General features: G+C 49.1%; 1 protein-coding gene across 2 annotated transcripts in view; it reads left to right on the plus strand.

The window, feature by feature from the left end:
• Nucleotides 1-17,544: 17,544 nt before the first annotated feature.
• Nucleotides 17,545-19,837, plus strand: part of GLIS1 (GLIS family zinc finger 1) — a 269,714-nt gene continuing 267,421 nt past the window's right edge. For both annotated transcript variants that reach the window (XM_038415007.2, XM_038415005.2), the window contains exons 1-2: nt 17,545-17,681; nt 18,514-18,902. In XM_038415007.2, the coding sequence (XP_038270935.1) occupies nt 18,551-18,902 (352 nt within the window). In that variant the 5' untranslated portion in view covers nt 17,545-17,681; nt 18,514-18,550. The remainder of the gene's footprint in view (nt 17,682-18,513; nt 18,903-19,837) is intronic.

Below are 19,837 nucleotides of genomic sequence, written 5' to 3' on the forward strand. Positions count from 1 at the left end.
ATTAGAACATGGCTCTAACACTAACTCTTATTTGCAAAGGAATTTGGATAGGACAGATCTTGCTCATGTAACTGGCTTTTAATAGTTCTGTTGGTGTGAGGAACAAGTGACTTGATGACAGGTAGCAAGTAATACATTCTGCAGTAACCCATTAGGGTTTTATGTTTAAAAAAACAAACTTGAGACATCCATGGTGCTCTTGGCATTTACTGTAAACTGATAACCTCAATTTAAGGACTTGATGTTTAAATCCCACATAATTTAAGGTTTCCGCTGAATTTAAGGTCTGCCTGGCATTTGGGCAGGATTTTTGTTCTTGCCTGTTTGGCTTTTTGTAATTTGACCTACTCATTTTTCATTATTACACAGTTTACCTGGGCCAAAATATGGTCTGGTAACTCAATGAGTTACATCTTAGTACTGACTTGTTCAAATGGTTTTGTTAAAAGTTTCAAACACTTAAAAATTCTGCACCTGTTTTTCTTGGCAGTACAGCAGGAAGGTGGACATGAGGTGTATGTGTGCTATGAGTTGTAACCAGTTGTATTATGGCTGATACCAGGAGTCTTAAAATGCAGACTTCTGTCTGAAACTAAATGTTTGAGAGATTTCAGAGTAGCAGCCGTGTTAGTCTGTATTCGCAAAAAGAAAAGGAGTACTTGGGGCACCTTAGAGACTAACAAATTTATTTGAGCATAAGCTTTCGTGAGCTACAGCTCACTTCATCAAATGCATCCGATGAAGTGAGCTGTAGCTCACGAAAGCTTATGCTCAAATAAATGTTAGTCTCTAAGGTGCCACAAGTACTCCTTTTCTTTTTGTAAATGTTTGAGGTGGGTCCCGCTTGTTTTGCAGTGGAGACTTGTCTTCCCCCAACTACTATTGAGTAGGATTTGCTGAACCCTGTGTGAACTAGCTGGAGAGGTATTTGCAAGGCAAGGACTGATTACTGTGTGATCTCTTTAAAAAGCTACAGCTCTCTGCTCAAAAGTATCTCTTTAAATGGTATCTCTTTAAAATCCATATGCCTACTCTAACAAACGGAAGTGGTGACTACTATATAGCCCAAAAGGACATGTGGGAGAACAGATTTGCTTTAATGTGTGGTTTTTGGTTTTTTGTTTTTGTTTTTAACTGCTTGATAATTACTACTTCCCTCAGGGCCTAACAGATCAACATTTACAGCCTTTTTATATACTATTGCCTCTAAATAAAAATAGCCTTTATTTGCTACCTGTGTCTGAAAGTAAATTGGGATTCTGTGTCCTGTCCATCACTGCAGCCTCAGTCTGCAGTGTGGTTAGTGGAGAAGAACTTGCAAAACGTTTCTACAATTGGTCTCGCCATTATTTCAATTCATATAAGGCAAACTGCATATAGCAAGTGGCTAGACCTGCTTCACTAAGTTGAGCTGTTGCCCTTTACTGTGTTGTCTGTTGAAAGTGAAAGTAAATCCAACCAAGTGGGGTTGGTTGTGAGAATTTTATGAACCCCGTCACCTTTCTAAAAAGGTTAACTATAGCAGAATGTCTGAAATGAGCTGGGTGCAGCTTTAACTAGCTTCTGTTGAAGTGCACAGTGTTCTTTTAAAATAAAGGTTGAAGTTCTGGGCCTATTATATAATCATTGAAGTGGGATTGTAAAATTAACTTTGCTATTTACAAACCTATGCATCTCCTCTTACTTTCCAACTTTGAAAAGGATCTGAATGAACAAAGTATCAATAGGGGATTAGTAGGCAAAGGTAGCTAAACTCTGAGATTTAGCTGGTTGGTCTGACACTTTTCTCTCTGGGAAAATTGGTGCATGATTTTTCAACCTCTGCTCAAAGCTGAAATACATCCTTGAAATGAAGTGGTCTCAGCCTTCCGAGTAGTGTTCTTGGACAGAGACTGCATTGAGCAAGGCACAATGTCTGTAACATACAAATAGCTTTTTGTGGAGCAGCCAGCTCCCAGCCGCTGAGAGGCATGCCTGGCTTCTAGGTCAGTGCCTCCTTCCATGATTAGTCCCTCAGACACAAACAGCTGCAGAGGCTATCCGCTGTCTTTCCCCTTCTGCCCTCTATTTTTCTCTACTTTTGACGTTTGTCTCTCTTTTTTAACTTTTCAAGTCTCAACCTCTGACCAATGAATTTGTTGTTTCTTCCCCAGTTCATCAACAATTGTAAACTTCCCTAAAGTAATGGAGTATACTGAGCAAAAGTGATGGGTCATACAACAACTTGTATTAGATGCATCAGAAAGCTCCCACGAGGTGTTAAAATGTCATGCATCAAATCTATTGTATGGTTCTTAAGCACCATTCACTGACTAATGTATTTGGTACATGGTGGTAATTCTGGGGAGAACTTGGTAGGATTTGGAGAGTTTATATAGCACCTTTCAAGCTGAAGGCAGTCAAAGGATGATACAAATTATATCTAAGGATCACTTTCCACTGTAATTCAGCCATGCATAGGATACCCAATGCTAAGCTAGCATAGTGTAATTTTGTGGGGGTGTTTTGGAGAAGGTTAGCTTAATTTAATGGTCTGTGTACTTGGTGAACAGGACAGCAGATAATTCTCTTCAAATCTTTTTGTTTACCAGCAGAGGTCAGTGCTCCAAACATATTTAGGAAAATAGCTAGATTGCAGGCTGATCTGCTTTTCAGTGGTGCTGGGGAAGGACTACTGAAAACTATCATGCCAAGCTTTATTTAAGGCCCCCATGCTGCAATGAGAATTTTGTAGGTGCATTCTTACAGCTGTGTAGAGCCCCACAGACTTCAGTAGGGCTGTTATGAGCTTATTCCTTCACCCGCTTACTTCTCTGGTCCTTCTCGCATGAACAGAGAGCAACCATACCCGAAGTCCAAAGGTTCAAACAATTTGATGTTTATTGGGGTGAACTTCCAGCAAGCATGATTCCAGTTTCCTTCCTTAGTGTCCCCCTTCCCAGCTCTGACACCACAGAGTCTTATCCATGTCTCTGTTCCCATTCTTGCCCCCCCCTTAGCAAAACATGATTCCAATTCCCCCCCATTCCCTGTTCCCAGACTATATTTGAGTTCTGCTTAGCTATACCTTAACCAATCATTTTCCTGAAATTTAACTAACCAATCCTAATATACTGTAACATGATTATTTAACCAATTATATCCCACCACCTTAATTAGTTTACACCCAGCAAAATTAATTATACAGCAGACAAACAGTCACAGAACCAGACAGAGATTATACAGACAAACTATAGGGAAATGGGGACTACAGTGACAGAACAACAAAGAAAAGAGGATTTCACGTCCCAGCTTTTGATAAGTGAGTTCTTGCCAGACAGGATGCTATCAAACTAAGTTTTCTTTTACATCTTCTAGGCACTTCCCTTTCTCTGGAGGTGATACGCACTATCAGGATAGGATTGTATTCCTAACAGCCCAATAGCACCTGATTTCAATGTGACTAGTTTGGAATGTGAGGATGTGACCGGTCGCTTCCTAGCTTATAGAAAAGGAGTACTTGTGGCACCTTAGAGACTAACAAATTTATTTGAGCATAAGCTTTCGTGAGCTACAGCTCACTTCATCGGATACATCCGATGAAGTGAGAGGTAGCTCACGAAAGCTTATGCTCAAATTTTAGTCTCTAAGGTGCCACAAGTACTCCTTTTCTTTTTGCGAATACAGACTAACACAGCTGCTACTCTGAAACCTGTTCCTAGTTTAGGACTGCTTCTGCTGCTTAGCCGATCTTAGCCTAAGCACAGGGCCTCAGACTGTCACAGTGAGAGAAGGCCCTTACAGCGACAGACTGTGATTTTTGATTCTTTCTTTTATACCTCTATAACTAGCTAAGTGATAAGAATTAAATTAGAGTACAGGCCTTTGACAGGCCTGAATATCTATATCCTAAGAAGGTCTCGGAATAGGTGCAGGAGCATGCATACAAGAAATTATAGACCAGTGACTATAACTTTGTTCCAGTGTCTTTCCAGGTATCAAATTATTAAACCATCAGTTTGCAAGAACCTAAAGAATAATAGGCTTATAAGAAATAGCCAGCATGGTTTTGGCAATGGTCATACCAAGCCAGCCTAATTTCCTATATGACAGGATTATTGGCCAGATCACATTTACAGCTTCCTCCCTATCTGTCTTGATTTTAGTAAGGCTTTTGACATAGTCCCATGTGACATTCTCATAGGCAAACTAGGGATAGGTGGTCTAGATGAAATTACTATAAAATGCATGCACAACTGGTTGAAAAGCTGTACTCAAAGAGTAGTTATCAATGGCTTGTCAAACTGGTGGGATGTTTCTAAAGCGGGCCCATAGGGGCGTGTCCTGGGTCTGATCCTATTTTAATATTAGTTACTTGGACACTGGAATAGTGAGTACACTTAAAATTTGCAGATGACACCAAGTTGTGAGATTTTGCTAACCCTTTGGAGGATAGGATTAGTGTTCAAACTGACCTTGACAAACTGGAGAATTGGTCTGAATTAAACAAGATGAAATTCAATAAAGACAAGTGCAATGTACTTCACTTAGGAAGAAAAAATCAAATACACAATGAGGAATAACTGTTAGGTAGTAGGAAGTACTGCTAAGAGGATTTCATGCTGTGAGTGGATCACAAATTGAATACCAGCCAACAAAGTGGTGCAGTAGCAAAAAATGCTAATATTTTTGGTGGTATTAGCAGGAGTGTTGTGTGTAAGACACAGGAGGTAATTCTCCTGCTTTCATGAGCACTTCTGAAGCCTCAGCTGGTGTGTCCATTTCTGGGCATCACACTTTAAGAAAGATATGGACAAGCTGGAGAGAGTCCAGAGGAAAGTAATAAAAATAAGTTTAGAAGATCTGACCTATGTTTAGTCTTGGGAAAAGACGATTGAGGGGGAACATAAGTCTTCATAGATGTTAAGTTTCAGAGTAGCAGCCGTGTTAGTCTGTATTCGCAAAAAGAAAAGGAGTACTTGTGGCACCTTAGAGACTAACAAATTTATTAGAGCATAAGCTTTCGTGAGCTACAGCTCACTTCATCAGATGCATCCGATGAAGTGAGCTGTAGCTCACGAAAGCTTATGCTCTAATAAATTTGTTAGTCTCTAAGGTGCCACAAGTACTCCTTTTCTTTTTGTGAATACAGACTAACACGGCTGCTACTCTGAAACCTGTCATTATGCTAACAGGATAATCAAGTTCTGGAATAGGTTTTTAAGGGAGGTTGTCATTTTAAGAACACTTTGGACAGACACCTATCAGGGATGGTCTAGGTTTACTTTGTCCTGCCTCAGCATATTGAGCTGGACTAGATGACCTTGTGAGGTCCCTTCCAACCCTTCGTTTCTGTGATTCTAGGATCTCATTGCAGGATTGGGACCTGAGTCCATATCTTTACATGCATATAAGTGAACAAACTTGAACCCTGTTTGCCACACCACTTTTATATTAACAAGGTCGTTCTAGGAAGAACTGGCAGCGCTGCCTATGGTTAAGGTTACCTAATGCTTTTCCCAGTATAGGACCCCATTTTTAGTTGGTTGTAACTTTGCCACACTAGAAGTTTTGGGTTGAAGAGACCAGGTGGATGAGGTAATACCCTTTTATTGGACCAACTTTTGTAGGTGACCGAGACAAGCTTTTGAGCTTATACAGAGCTCTTCAGGTCTGGGAAATGTACTCAATGTGTCTCAGGGAAATACCAGGTGGAACAGATTTAGCATAAGTAGTTAACACATTTCAAGGGACCATTCAAAATGAAGAGGCTCGTTAACACCCCTCCGGTCACAGGGCGGAAAGGAAGTGGGGAAGAAGTAGTTGTGGGGGTAGTGAGTTACAGATTAGACACACTGGATTTATGTCTTATTACAATATTCAGTCCATGATTTTTAGTGTCTAGCAAAGTTATGAAAAGTTCCCAGACTTGTCTTTTTGAAAGTGTCGTGCAGGTTTTCTTTAAGGGCCCTGACTGATAGGTCAGCTGTAGAGTGATTCGCAAAAAGAAAAGGAGTATTTGTGGCACCTTGAGATCTATCCGATGAAGTGAGCTGTAGCTCATGAAAGCTTATACTCAAATAAATTTGTTAGTTTCTAAGGTGCCACTCCTTTTCTTTTTGTGAATACAGACTAACACGGCTACTACTCTGTAACCAGAAGGGGACATCAAGCAGAAAGCCCACAACGTCCACTACTCCTCAAAGACGTTTAGGGAGTCAGTGGATACTCTCCAAGGGCAATCTGCTCAGAGGTATGATTGGACAAGGGAACAGAAATAGGCCCCACACTTGCAGAACATCTGTCCAACATCTTCCTCCTGGTGTGATGGGTGGCCATCTTGGCCAGTGCTAGGAGGAGGTTGATGGGGAGGTCCCATGATGTGATGGACCAATGGATGGGGTGTGCCTGGATCAGGAGGTGCAGGGAAAAGTGCAGCTGGAACCCCAGTAAGAGGTTCTGAAGGAGCCAGAAGAAGAGCTGCAACCTGATGCACTCTACATAAATGTCTGCCAGGGTCTCCCTCTTGCCACAAAAGGGGCAGGTGTCGGGAGTTTGTGAACCACATTGGGTACATGCCCATGCTTGCAGTTCCATGAAGGAGCTGCCAACTAATGTCCCCAATGGGCCATGGAACCTGGGTGCATTGGAAGGTGTGGAGTGAATGAGGTAGAGAACTGCAGAAAGAGAAAAGGTGGACTTGTGGTTCAGGCAGTTGAATGCTGCCCTGGAGAACTGGATTCTATTCCTGCCTCTGCTGCAGAGTTTGTGTGTGATGCTGGGCAGCTCCCATAAACCAAACTTTTCACAGGTGGCCACTGTGTATGCCTTGCAATTTAAAACCTGGTGTTTGATTTGCAGAAGTGCTGAGTGCTCACTACTGCACCCAAAGTCAATGGGGGCTGTGCTTTGAACCTATTAAGTGCTATACAGTACTAAGGCTATGTCTACACTAAGAAAAGGAGTACTTGGGGCACCTTAGAGACTAACAAATTTATTAGAGCATAAGCTTTCGTGAGCTACAGCTCACTTCATCGGATGCATCCGATGAAGTGAGCTGTAGCTCACGAAAGCTTATGCTCTAATAAATTTGTTAGTCTCTAAGGTGCCCCAAGTACTCCTTTTCTTTTTGCGAATATAGACTAACACGGCTGCTACTCTGAAACCTATGTCTACACTGTGCACCTTACAATGGTATAGCTATGCTGTTGTAAGACATGCAGCGTAGCCACTCTGTCACCAGGAGAGAGCTCTTCTGATGACAAAATAAAACCACCCCCAACAAGGGACGGTAGCTTTGTCAGCGGGAGAGTGTCTCCTGCCAATAAGCACCGTTCACACTGGTGCTTTTCGTTGTTAGAACTTCTGTCATCTGGGGGTGTGTGTTCCCATCCCTGAGCGACAAGTTTTAACAAAAGTGCAGTATAGATATTGCCTTAATATGCTGAAAATTCAGGTGCAATGTCTCAAGTTTTGCCCCCTAAACTTAGGGGACACCTTTGACAATTTTTGCTTTAATCTCTGTGCCTTAGATCCCCATCTGTAAAATGGGGATACTGCTACCCCTCACCTCACAGGGGGTATTGTGAAGATAGATTAACTCACATTCGTGAAGCACTCTGATGGTATGGTGATGAGCGCCATAGAAATGCCCAGCAGGGGATTAACATTTCTGCATTTACTGCATGCCATCCACACTCTGCACTGAATATGCTCAGTGTGTGGCCCTAATGCCAATGAGGAGAAAACAAAATATTAGAATCACCCATTCGGTGAGCATCATTCATCCTGTGTACTGCATGAGGCAGACGTCCTGTGGAAAAATATGCTATTCTTTAATTATAATGCATACACACGGGGTTGAATTAATGCAACCTTAATTCTAGCATTTCCTAACTTTTGAGGGTTTAACTATTTGCAGCTTCAATTTTCTTTTAAAGTAGGTAGTCGGTTTTGTTTTGCTTTTTTGTATGCATGATGGATCTACTGTGTGAGATGAATCTATAATTGCTTCAGAAATAACTAACATAGTTTTTGCATCCAAAGTACAGTAACCCTAAGTGAATGTGTTAGGTAGAATAGTCCTATTTATCTGGAATCCTGAACAGTTATCTGCCAAATTTCCAATAAAAAGGACCGAAGGAATCACACTGAGCCTTTGATCCTGGGAACCTGGCCACCTATTACATTTTTGGTATCTAAAGTGGATTGGAGATTTTTCTTTTGTTTTTCCAAGTCCAGGATACGTTGGCTACTAGTTCCATTTGAAGAGAGATTGGCTTTTGTAAGATAAAAATCACACTGATCTGGGGGACTTCTTTCTTTATTAAACAGATCTGTAAATTATGAAGGAACGGCTGAGCACACCACTAGTTAATGGGTGGTCAGTTTGACCTTGCTGTCTGAATTTAGGAGGTCATTTGAAAACCATTATAAGAAAGGACTCATGGTTTTTGTGCTGCCTTAAAGGGACATTATCAATCTTTAAAAATGAACCCATCTCCACAGATATCCCCTTTGGTTAAGAATTTGTCTGGCTTTGTTTTTTGTACTATTTGTGTTGCAGTAAATTTAAAATAAAAACAAGCCTGGATTTTTGCATGACATTGTAAATTAATTTGTGTGTGTGAATTAATAGCACATTTGAAAATGGGATTATTTATAACAGGGTTTTCATCTCTCCTGCAAGGAATGTTTTTTATTTTAAATAGAATCCTGATGGTATCATCTACTCACTGTAACAACTGTTAAAGCAGGGGGCGTTCTAAGGCATTTCAATCTCAAGCATATCCCTTTTAAAAATTTCAAAACTCACCCACCGTTTTTTCTTACAGAAGCAAAAGCAGGGCTTTCAGTATGGAAACCAGTGAATAAATCATATCTGTGAGTTTGCTCTTCAGAGTCTATTTTAAAGGTGACTTTTGTTTTAGTTCTTTTCCTCCAGAGAAAACCTACACAGTGAAACTGAGACCCCAGAGCATGGCTCGCATCTAAATAGAATATCTTGTGGAGATCCCCTTTTCTGTTTGCTTCAGACAACATCCCTGTGGCTACCATAGCAGTTGATTACTAGTGAAGGTGGTAATATAAGAAGAGTATTTTGGAGACAGTATTTTATCCATTGATTCCAGTGGACTCCTGTGGATTTCAGGGATCAGATCATAATAGGGCTGTCCATTGTGGGGGGAGGGGAAAAATTAATTGCATCATCCCCTTTTCATCTTCATTTAATGTACTTCCTCATCTATTTTTTGTTGTTTCCTGTTCCTCTGCCCCCTGTTACTTTCTGGTCCTATCCCCTTCAGATGCTTCCTTGTTCCCTTCTCTCATACTCTGATCTCAGGGAGCAGCTCCTGTTCCCTCCTCCTAGAACAGCAGCTTGAATCAGAGACTGCTGTGTTCCATCCTCCATTTTTACAGCTGCCCATACAGGTGTTGAGGCTCTTCATTGTAAAGAAGAACCTGGGTGCCTATAGAATAGGGTTCTCAAACTGGGAGTTGGGACCCCTCAGGGGGTCATGAGGTTATTACATGGTGGGTTGTGAACTGTCAGCATCCACCCCAAACCCTGCTTTGCCTCCAGCTTTTATAATGGTGTTTAAATATATTAAAAAGTGCTTTTCATTTATAAGGGGGGTTCGCATGCAAAGGCTTGGTAGGTGAAGGATCACCAGTATAAAAGTCTGAGAACCACTTCTGTAGAAGCATCTGGAAACGGAGGAACCAGCATCATGGCATTGATGACAGTTAGCCCCAGACCATCAGTAGCAGAACAGCTGCTGTAACCAAACTTGTTCGAACATCAATCTTTCTTCCCACCGTCATGAATGTTTTTTGTGTTGGGATCTGTGCTTTTCTATGGCCCTGGTCTACAGTGAAAGCATGATCAGTCAGCTGCACGTATATCGCGGTTGTTGCTAGCATAGCTTTCCTGGTCAATGGGGTCAGGGATTTGTTTTTGGTCTCAGAACCAAGTTACATCACTGCCATGTTAAGAGCATGCAGACTTCGGAAATGCATCATAATGAGAGAATTTAATTGTTTGGTCTTGATGTAATTTGAATAGGAGCAGGGTTACTCACAATCTAGCTCTAAGGGAGTATAGAGACAGCCCTGAGCAAGGGGTGGTTCCTATATTGCACCAACCCAGAAATAGCTTCAGCAAGCTTTCTGACAAACACCCCTCTGCATTGCTCTTCCCTCTCTTTTTCCTTTTTGCTGCTGAGAGGTGCTAGTTTACTATTATAATGGTCAGTTACTACCTCCCAGTAGCTGAATACTTGTGCTGTGGCACTAAGGCTGGGTCATCTTTGATCCATCTCCCTAATACAATCAATGAAACTGTTGCATGCAAATTAGCTGCAGAGTAAGGGTAGTGATTGGTTTAATTACCTCTGATCACAATGGTCGAGGGTCCTTGGCATGATGTAGATACATGCCTTACTGTAGCAGTGTTCCAGACGGGTGTGATTCATAAAGTCCAGATGGCTGAGAACTTAAAAATTGGACAGTAACAGACCACAAAACCCAGTGCTGATTCAACCTGGTGATATTCTAACAAAAAGAGCTCTCACCCATGCTAGTAGTGGCTTCCAGCATGTCACAGTGATGTTTTAGGCTTCAGAGTGAGTCACAGAATGACAATCCTGCAAATTTATTAGAGAGCGTCCAAGCTGGGTCAGCTACTCTGCCACTGAGTAGGGGAGGCAAGGTTCTGTTCATTCCCCATCCACATCCTCGCCCTTAGCCTCGGAAGGGAATAAGCAGACAAACAGCCCTACTCCTATGTGCCTGCACCTAAGAACCAAGTCACCCACACAGGGAGGTTTTTATCCCTTTCTGTGGCCACTTAGTCCAAATCACATTCTTGCTCCTATCAGATTAACTGAAGAGTTTTGGAAAGTAAAACTAAAATTCTACCCCAGACAGGGCCACACAGAACTTTATTGGGTGTTGGGGCAAACTGAGGACCCCCCTCCATGCAGAAAAATTACCACTGAGGTGAGGTCCTGGGAGGCGAATAGAGCAAGCCTGCCCTGTACTCACATCACAGTGGGGGCTCCTATCCAGGGTGCTGAGCCTGCCTGTCTACCATGGGGTCACTGCACCACCCAGGGTTGGTCCGGCCACCTCTCCATCATGAGGAAATTTGAGCACGTGGCATTGCGACCTGCCATGCAGCATTGTAGCACCACTCCGGTTCGTGCCAGGTTGCAGCACCAGTCAGTTTGGGAGCTCTCTCAAACAAGGGGCCTGAAGCAAACTACCCCTTCCCCCCACTTCTGACTACAGGCCAGCATTGCCTGTACTCTCAGGGAAAGGACGTCCTTCCCTTCTCTGCCACTCCAGGGACAATAATGGTGACTCCATCAGAGGTGGAGAGGAGGCAGAAAGGACAGGCCTGAGCCTGCAACCTTCATACACGAGTAGCCAGTCACACTCTGAACTCAGCCCTTAGCATCCAGACTTGTGAACTCAAGTGGCTGGTGGAAAAATCATCACTGAAATAACGGAGAGTGAGAGGGCCCAATGATTCACTTTCCTGAGGTGTATGAGGATGGGATTTGATGATCCAGATCAGGGAAAGAGTGACAGTGTTGGGGTGAGAAAGCATTCACAACACAAGCCTTGCATCCAGCAAAGTCATGGTGAACTAGTGCAGGAAAGAGTCTTACCAGTAGTAAATGCACTTGCTGCCCTTGCACTCCAGACCTAAAATATATTGTAATGTGCTTTTTGGAAGCAGCCAGTGGAGGATACTTGCACACTGTCTATGATGTGCAGGTGAACTGGAGTTCTCTGCACAGGCCCTGATTACTTTATGCAGTGTGGCAAGAGTGGGTGTGAACAAGCCTTTGTCATGGCAGCCATCGGTGTTTGCACTTTGGGTCTGACTCTCCTCTCACTCATGCTGGCCTCAGTGAAATTAATCTTGATTTACACCAGTGAGAGATCAGAATCAGGCCCAGCATCTGCAGGTTAGAGACCCCATCCTTATCCTTAAGGTGTCAGGCGTTTCCTGCAGTGGTCTCTAGGTATGGGACTCGCTTTCCCCTTGAATCCAGCCAAGTCCTTATCACACCTCTCTGGTAGAAAGAAGGGCCCTTTTAGACTGACATGTTGGCCCTATTTATTATTATTTATTACTTATCTCCTCCGCCCCCCTTTTTGCACTACATTCCCTCAGTTACTTTCATTGTAATGTTTTACTCTAGGGCACAGCTCAAGGAGCTCTGTGGGTTAAGGTGAGGGGGTCCTTTAATTGATAATTACATTATTAAGTATGTGGCGGCCTCTGCTGGTATTTTATTAGTCATTTCACACTTTGCATAAGCCAGTTCACGCATTGACTTTAGTGAAGTTGCATCCGCTTACACCGGGGCTGAATTTGGCCCAGTAACTTGAAATGTCATCACTGAACTGTCGAGAGAAAACAATCTGACTACAAGAACAAATATGCTTAAACCACACAACGGCTGGATGTAAGTGGCCCAGAGCAGGAAATTCACAATGAGCTCAGTACTGTAGCAGCCTCAATGTTAAATTTCCTTCTTTTCTTAGTTTAAAAAGATTCTTAACATCTAAAAAGAAAAATCAACATGAAAAGTTATAAAACCTGTGTTCCAGGAAAAACAGAGGAACAAGGTGCGTGAGGTAATATCTGTTATTGGACCAATTTTGGTTGGTGAGAAAACTCCCAGGAAAAATACAGTGTTGGTCTGGACCTTAGCTGGTGTGAATTGGTGTAGCTATACCATTTTATACCAGCTGAGGATCTGACCCTGTGTATTTAAGCTTAATGTAAACATTAGGCCTTTCCTTTTCTAAGGTCCAATATGATTTCCCCTTACATTGTGGTATGACTTAATATTGTAGTATGACTGGTATAGCTTGTCGTGCCACTAAGAACCTATTGAATTGGTGGCTGAGTAGTTGAACCTGCTATGTAGCTGTAAGTACAGAATACTAATATGTCTATCCCTGGAATGGATGGGTGCATGTGCGTGTGTACACACCCATGTGAGATTGTGTGGCCCTTGGTGCACATGTATGTAAAGATGCACACATGCACTTGTATGTCACTGTGTGCCAGTACGGGGGTGTGGTGCGCATGGGTGTGTGGTGTGTGCCAGTACTGGTGTGTGCTAGTACAGGTTTGTGGTGTGCATGGGTGTAGTATGTGCCAGTATGGGTGTGTGCCAGTCCGGGTTTGTGGTGTGCGGTGTGCACGGGTGTAGTGTATGCCAATATGGGTGTGTGCCAGTCCGGGTTTGTGGTGTGCAGTGTGCATGGGTGCAGTGTGTGCCAGTCTGGGTGTGCACGGGTGTAGCGTGTGTCAGTATGGGTGTGTGCCAGTATGGGTTTGTGGTGTGCGGTGTGCATGCGTGCAGTATGTGCCAGTCCGGGTGTGCGGTGTGCACGGGTGCAGCATGTGCCAGTCCGGGTGTGCGGTGTGCACGGGTGCAGCGTGTGCCAGTCCGGGTGACCGGTGTCCACAGGTGCCGCGTGTGCCAGTCCGGGTGTGCGGTGTGCACGGGTGCAGCGTGTGCCTGTGCGGTGTGCACGGGTGCAGCCTGTGCCAGTCCGGGTGTGCGGTGTGCACAGGTGCAGCGTGTGCCAGTCCGGGTGTGCGGTGTGCACAGGTGCAGCGTGTGCCAGTCCGGGTGTGCGGTGTGCACAGGTGCAGCGTGTGCCAGTCCGGGTGACTGGTGTCCACAGGTGCCGCGTGTGCCAGTCCGGGTGTGCGGTGTGCACGGGTGCAGCGTGTGCCTGTGCGGTGTGCAGGGGTGCAGCGTGTGCCAGTCCGGGTGTGCGGTGTGCGGTGTGCAGAGGTGCCGCATGTGCCAGTCCGGGTGTGCGGTGTGCACGGGTGCAGCCTGTGCCAGTCCGGGTGTGCGGTGTGCGGTGTCCACAGGTGCAGCCTGTGCCAGTCCGGGTGTGCGGTGTGCACGGGTGCAGCGTGTGCCAGTCCGGGTGACCGGTGTCCACAGGTGCCGCGTGTGCCAGTCCGGGTGTGTGGTGTGCACGGGTGCAGCGTGTGCTAGTCCGGGTGACCGGTGTCCACAGGTGCCGCGTGTGCCAGTCCGGGTGTGCGGTGTGCACAGGTGCAGCGTGTGCCAGTCCCGGTGTGCGGTGTGCACGGGTGCAGCCTGTGCCAGTCCGGGTGTGCGGTGTGCACGGGTGCAGCGTGTGCCTGTGCGGTGTGCAGGGGTGCAGCGTGTGCCAGTCCGGATGTGCGGTGTGTGGTGTGCACAGGTGCCGCGTGTGCCAGTCCGGGTGTGCGGTGTGCACGGGTGCAGCCTGTGCCAGTCCGGGTGTGCGGTGTGCGGTGTCCACAGGTGCAGCCTGTGCCAGTCCGGGTGTGCGGTGTGCATGGGTGCAGCGTGTGCCAGTCCGGGTGACCGGTGTCCACAGGTGCCGCGTGTGCCAGTCCGGGTGTGTGGTGTGCACGGGTGCAGCGTGTGCCAGTCCGGGTGACCGGTGTCCACAGGTGCCGCGTGTGCCAGTCTGGGTGTGCGGTGTGCACAGGTGCAGCGTGTGCCAGTCCCGGTGTGCGGTGTGCACGGGTGCAGCCTGTGCCAGTCCGGGTGTGCGGTGTGCACGGGTGCAGCCTGTGCCTGTGCGGTGTGCACGGGTGCAGCCTGTGCCAGTCCGGGTGTGCGGTGTGCACAGGTGCAGCGTGTGCCAGTCCGGGTGACCGGTGTCCACAGGTGCCGCGTGTGCCAGTCCGGGTGTGTGGTGTGCACGGGTGCAGCGTGTGCCAGTCCGGGTGACCGGTGTCCACAGGTGCCGCGTGTGCCAGTCCGGGTGTGCGGTGTGCACAGGTGCAGCGTGTGCCAGTCCGGGTGTGCGGTGTGCACGGGTGCAGCGTGTGCCTGTGCGGTGTGCACGGGTGCAGCCTGTGCCAGTCCGGGTGTGCGGTGTGCGGTGTGCAGAGGTGCAGCGTGTGCCAGTCCGGGTGACCGGTGTGCAGAGGTGCAGCGTGTGCCAGTCCGGGTGACCGGTGTCCACAGGTGCCGCATGTGCCAGTCCGGGTGTGCGGTGTGCACAGGTGCAGCGTGTGCCAGTCCGGGTGTGCGGTGTGCACGGGTGCAGCGTGTGCCTGTGCGGTGTGCATGGGTGCAGCCTGTGCCAGTCCGGGTGTGCGGTGTGCGGTGTGCGGTGTGCACGGGTGCAGCCTGTGCCAGTCCGGGTGTGCGGTGTGCGGTGTGCACAGGTGCAGCGTGTGCCAGTCCGGGTGTGCGGTGGGCGGTGTGCACGGGTGCAGCCTGTGCCAGTCCGGGTGTGCGGTGTGCAGTGTGCACGGGTGCAGCCTGTGCCAGTCCGGGTGTGCGGTGTGCGGTGTGCACAGGTGCAGCGTGTGCCAGTCCGGGTGTGCGGTGTGCGGTGTGCACAGGTGCAGCGTGTGCCAGTCCGGGTGTGCGGTGTGCACGGGTGCAGCGTGTGCCAGTCCGGGTGTGCGGTGTGCAGTGTGCACAGGTGCAGCCTTTGCCAGTCCGGGTGTGCGGTGTGCGGTGTGCACAGGTGCAGCGTGTGCCAGTCCGGGTGTGCAGTGTGCACGGGTGCAGCGTGTGCCAGTCCGGGTGTGCGGTGTGCAGTGTGCACAGGTGCAGCCTGTGCCAGTCCAGGTGTGCGGTGTGCGGTGTGCACAGGTGCAGCGTGTGCCAGTCCGGGTGTGCGGTGTGCACGGGTGCAGCGTGTGCCAGTCCGGGTGTGCGGTGTGCAGTGTGCACAGGTGCAGCCTGTGCCAGTCCGGGTGTGCGGTGTGCGGTGTGCACAGGTGCCGCGTGTGCCAGTCCGGGTGTGCGGTGTGCACGGGTGCAGCCTGTGCCAGTCCGGGTGTGCGGTGTGCAGTGTGCACAGGTGCAGCCTGTGCCAGTCCGGGTGTGCGGTGTGCGGTGTGCACAGGTGCAGCGTGTGCCAGTCCGGGTGTGCGGTGTGCACGGGTGCAGCGTGTGCCAGTCCGGGTGTGCGGTGTGCAGTGTGCACAGGTGCAGCCTTTGCCAGTCCGGGTGTGCGGTGTGCGGTGTGCACAGGTGCAGCGTGTGCCAGTCCGGGTGTGCAGTGTGCACGGGTGCAGCGTGTGCCAGTCCGGGTGTGCGGTGTGCAGTGTGCACAGGTGCAGCCTGTGCCAGTCCAGGTGTGCGGTGTGCGGTGTGCACAGGTGCAGCGTGTGCCAGTCCGGGTGTGCGGTGTGCACGGGTGCAGCGTGTGCCAGTCCGGGTGTGCGGTGTGCAGTGTGCACAGGTGCAGCCTGTGCCAGTCCGGGTGTGCGGTGTGCGGTGTGCACAGGTGCCGCGTGTGCCAGTCCGGGTGTGCGGTGTGCACGGGTGCAGCGTGTGCCAGTCCGGGTGTGCGGTGTGCAGTGTGCACAGGTGCAGCCTGTGCCAGTCCGGGTGTGCGGTGTGCGGTGTGCACAGGTGCAGCGTGTGCCAGTCCGGGTGTGCGGTGTGCACGGGTGCAGCGTGTGCCAGTCCGGGGGTGCGGTGTGCAGTGTGCACAGGTGCAGCCTTTGCCAGTCCGGGTGTGCGGTGTGCGGTGTGCACAGGTGCAGCGTGTGCCAGTCCGGGTGTGCAGTGTGCACGGGTGCAGCGTGTGCCAGTCCGGGTGTGCGGTGTGCAGTGTGCACAGGTGCAGCCTGTGCCAGTCCAGGTGTGCGGTGTGCACAGGTGCAGCGTGTGCCAGTCCGGGTGTGCGGTGTGCACGGGTGCAGCGTGTGCCAGTCCGGGTGTGCGGTGTGCAGTGTGCACAGGTGCAGCCTGTGCCAGTCCGGGTGTGCGGTGTGCGGTGTGCACAGGTGCCGCGTGTGCCAGTCCGGGTGTGCGGTGTGCACGGGTGCAGCCTGTGCCAGTCCGGGTGTGCGGTGTGCAGTGTGCACAGGTGCAGCCTGTGCCAGTCCGGGTGTGCGGTGTGCGGTGTGCACAGGTGCAGCGTGTGCCAGTCCGGGTGTGCGGTGTGCACGGGTGCAGCGTGTGCCAGTCCGGGTGTGCGGTGTGCAGTGTGCACAGGTGCAGCCTTTGCCAGTCCGGGTGTGCGGTGTGCGGTGTGCACAGGTGCAGCGTGTGCCAGTCCGGGTGTGCAGTGTGCACGGGTGCAGCGTGTGCCAGTCCGGGTGTGCGGTGTGCAGTGTGCACAGGTGCAGCCTGTGCCAGTCCGGGTGTGCGGTGTGCGGTGTGCACGGGTGCAGCCTGTGCCAGTCCGGGTGTGCGGTGTCCACGGGTGCCGCGTGTGCCAGTGCGGGTGTGCGGTGTCCACAGGTGCCGCGTGTGCCAGTCCGGGTGTGCGGTGTGCACGGGTGCCCCGGTACACCTGCGATACGGGTGCGCGTGTCCCCCCCTACTCACAGGCGGGGAGGGGGGGCGCGCGCCAGCCCCGCGGGATGCGCCGCACGTGCCGGTACCTGCGCGCCCCGCCCCGCGCCCCCGGCCTCACGCCGGCTCTCCAGCCTGTCAAGCCCCGACCGCTGGGGGGGGGGGCGGCCCAGCCCGCCCCCTCCCCGCCCTGACTGGCTCGGGGGCCGGGCAGGCTCCGGCGCCGCGGCAGGCCAATGGCCCGGGTTGCCGTCCGTCAGACAGCCGGCCCCGGAGGGGCGGGGGCTCGGGCTCGGCGGCGCGGCGCGGCGGGAGCTGGCGAGCGGCGGCCGGGAGGAGGAGGAGGAGGGAAGCCCGCTCGCTCGCTCGCTCCCCGCATCCCCAGGCCAGGTAGGAGAGCGCGTGGGGGGGGGCCCGGAGGCGTGAGGGGCTGGGCGGCGTCGGGCGCACGCTGCCCGAGCAGCTCGCCGCCGTCCAGTGACCTCTGCCGCCCCGGCTCCCGGGCTGGTGCCCCCCGCCGCGGCTCGGGTTCGCCTTTCCCCTGGCGGGCTCTGCCAGCGCGGCCCCCCCCCCCCCGGCGCGCTGCAGTGACCCCCGGGCAGCGGCTTAGCACGTCGTGAAAGCGAAGAGTTCGGAGACGCGCCGCACAAACGCCCTCCCCGGCGTTCTTTGCATTAACGCCACCGCTCTGGTGGTCGGGGCGGTTGCTGTTTGAATGGTTCAGCTGAGCGGAACCGGCCTGAGCAGATCATTCGGAGTTTGTCTTTCCCTTTCCCTGACAGCACCAGCGGCTGTCCCTGGGCAAATTAAAACAAGCAACCCCCCAGACCTAGCGTCCGTTTGAAAAGCTAAACTCCCCCCCCCCCCCTCCTCCTCCTCCTCCCAAACAGCCCCAGAGCCTTGAAAAGTGCCTTCCCACCCCTGTATTTATGATTCTGCGTGGGGAGAAAGCGCTGGCTTCCCTTCCTTTTACAACAATTCGGGGTTTGTCAGACTCGCCACCGGGAAAGATCTCACCGAGATGGTATTCATTAACCCTTTAGGGTTTCCCGGTTTGTAGTAACCTCTTCTTTTAAGTGACCCACTGGCTAGAATATAGGAAGGTACCTGATGTTAGACCATACGTTTGGAGGGGGGTTTTTACCTGTTGTTTCCATTGCTTTAAGAGTTAAAGAGGGGCAGCTTCCATGCCATTTGACACTCCTTGTGCTGTTTTATGTAGGAGATAAGCAAGGACCTTCCAGCAGAGGGACACAAATATGCACTATGAGGTTGCAGAGTTTCAGAAACCCAGTACCAGTGCAGCCTTCTTTGAAGCAATTGATAAATGCCAAGTAGTGCCTATGAAGGAACTGCCACAAGTGACTTGTTCGAACGCTGGTAAAGCTTTTTTGAATTCTCAGATGTCCTTTAAAATAACTGTCAACAACAGCGGCGACAATACAGAACCGCAGCAAAGTCCCCATGAAATGTCAGTGCCGCTGTTAGATCTCATCCCCAAAAGACCAAGCATATTTGAGAGGCTTCCAATCCTTCAGCGGACACAGGAGTTCCGATGTCCTAAAAGCTCCAAAGAGTATTTCCAGCAACAGAAACATCAAAGCGTGAAGGGTGAGTTATAAAATGTGTGAACGAAACAAACAAACAAACCCAACACACATTCATCTGTATCAACCTTTTTCTTTCTGGTCTTCAGGATATTTTCTGAAATGTTTATATAACGTTGCAAATTTATTTTCTTTCCACCTCTAAATGCAAGATAATGTAAACCAGACTTTGTCTGCAGATGGAGTGCATAGAGTTCTTGATATGTTTCAAGAAAATCTTGAGACCAGCATCCTCTTTAATTTCCTTGAGCAGCCTCTCCTCAGTTTTGGAAAACACACAGGGGATGGTCATTTAAACTGGGTCTGCTCACTGGGATGAACTGGGATAGGTCGTCTTATTTCACACTGTTCTTGTGGCTTAAGGTAAATGCCTAGTTCTATTAAATTGTTTGTTTGAATTTGTATGTTAGACACTGAGAAGGTGTGATTAACATGTATGTAAGCAGTGAGTCCTCAGACTCACGATTCCTGATGTCTGAGAGGGATTGTATAAAATCAATTTTTTTTTTTAGTTTAGAAATGCATCTTTTCATCCATCATTCTTAAAGAAGTTAATAACTAATGATATTACATTTGGTTGGAAGTTGGTTGTTTAAACCTGTCCACCTTTTGCTATTTGATTGTGTTAGTTTATCAAGGTTTAATTTTTAAAATATTCCACTCTCTAGATAATCACTCAAGATACATATCTGGTTTCTGAGAGAGTACAAGCATCTCATCCATGTTATAATACACCTACCCAGACAGACGTGCACAGTTTATTAGAGCAAAGGCAATCTTTTCGATAATGTTCACAAGGTGATTTCTCTTTGTATAAAAACCTATGGAAGTGTCCTCTATCTAGCTGGTGTAAGATACTTCCCACTAGGAATTGCATCTGTTTCTTTCCTTCCTATTGAAAAGTAAAGTAGACTGTTCACACGTGGACTAGAAATGTTC

This window comes from Dermochelys coriacea, chromosome 8 (genome assembly GCF_009764565.3).
Source record: "Dermochelys coriacea isolate rDerCor1 chromosome 8, rDerCor1.pri.v4, whole genome shotgun sequence".
Taxonomy (NCBI): domain Eukaryota; kingdom Metazoa; phylum Chordata; order Testudines; family Dermochelyidae; genus Dermochelys; species Dermochelys coriacea.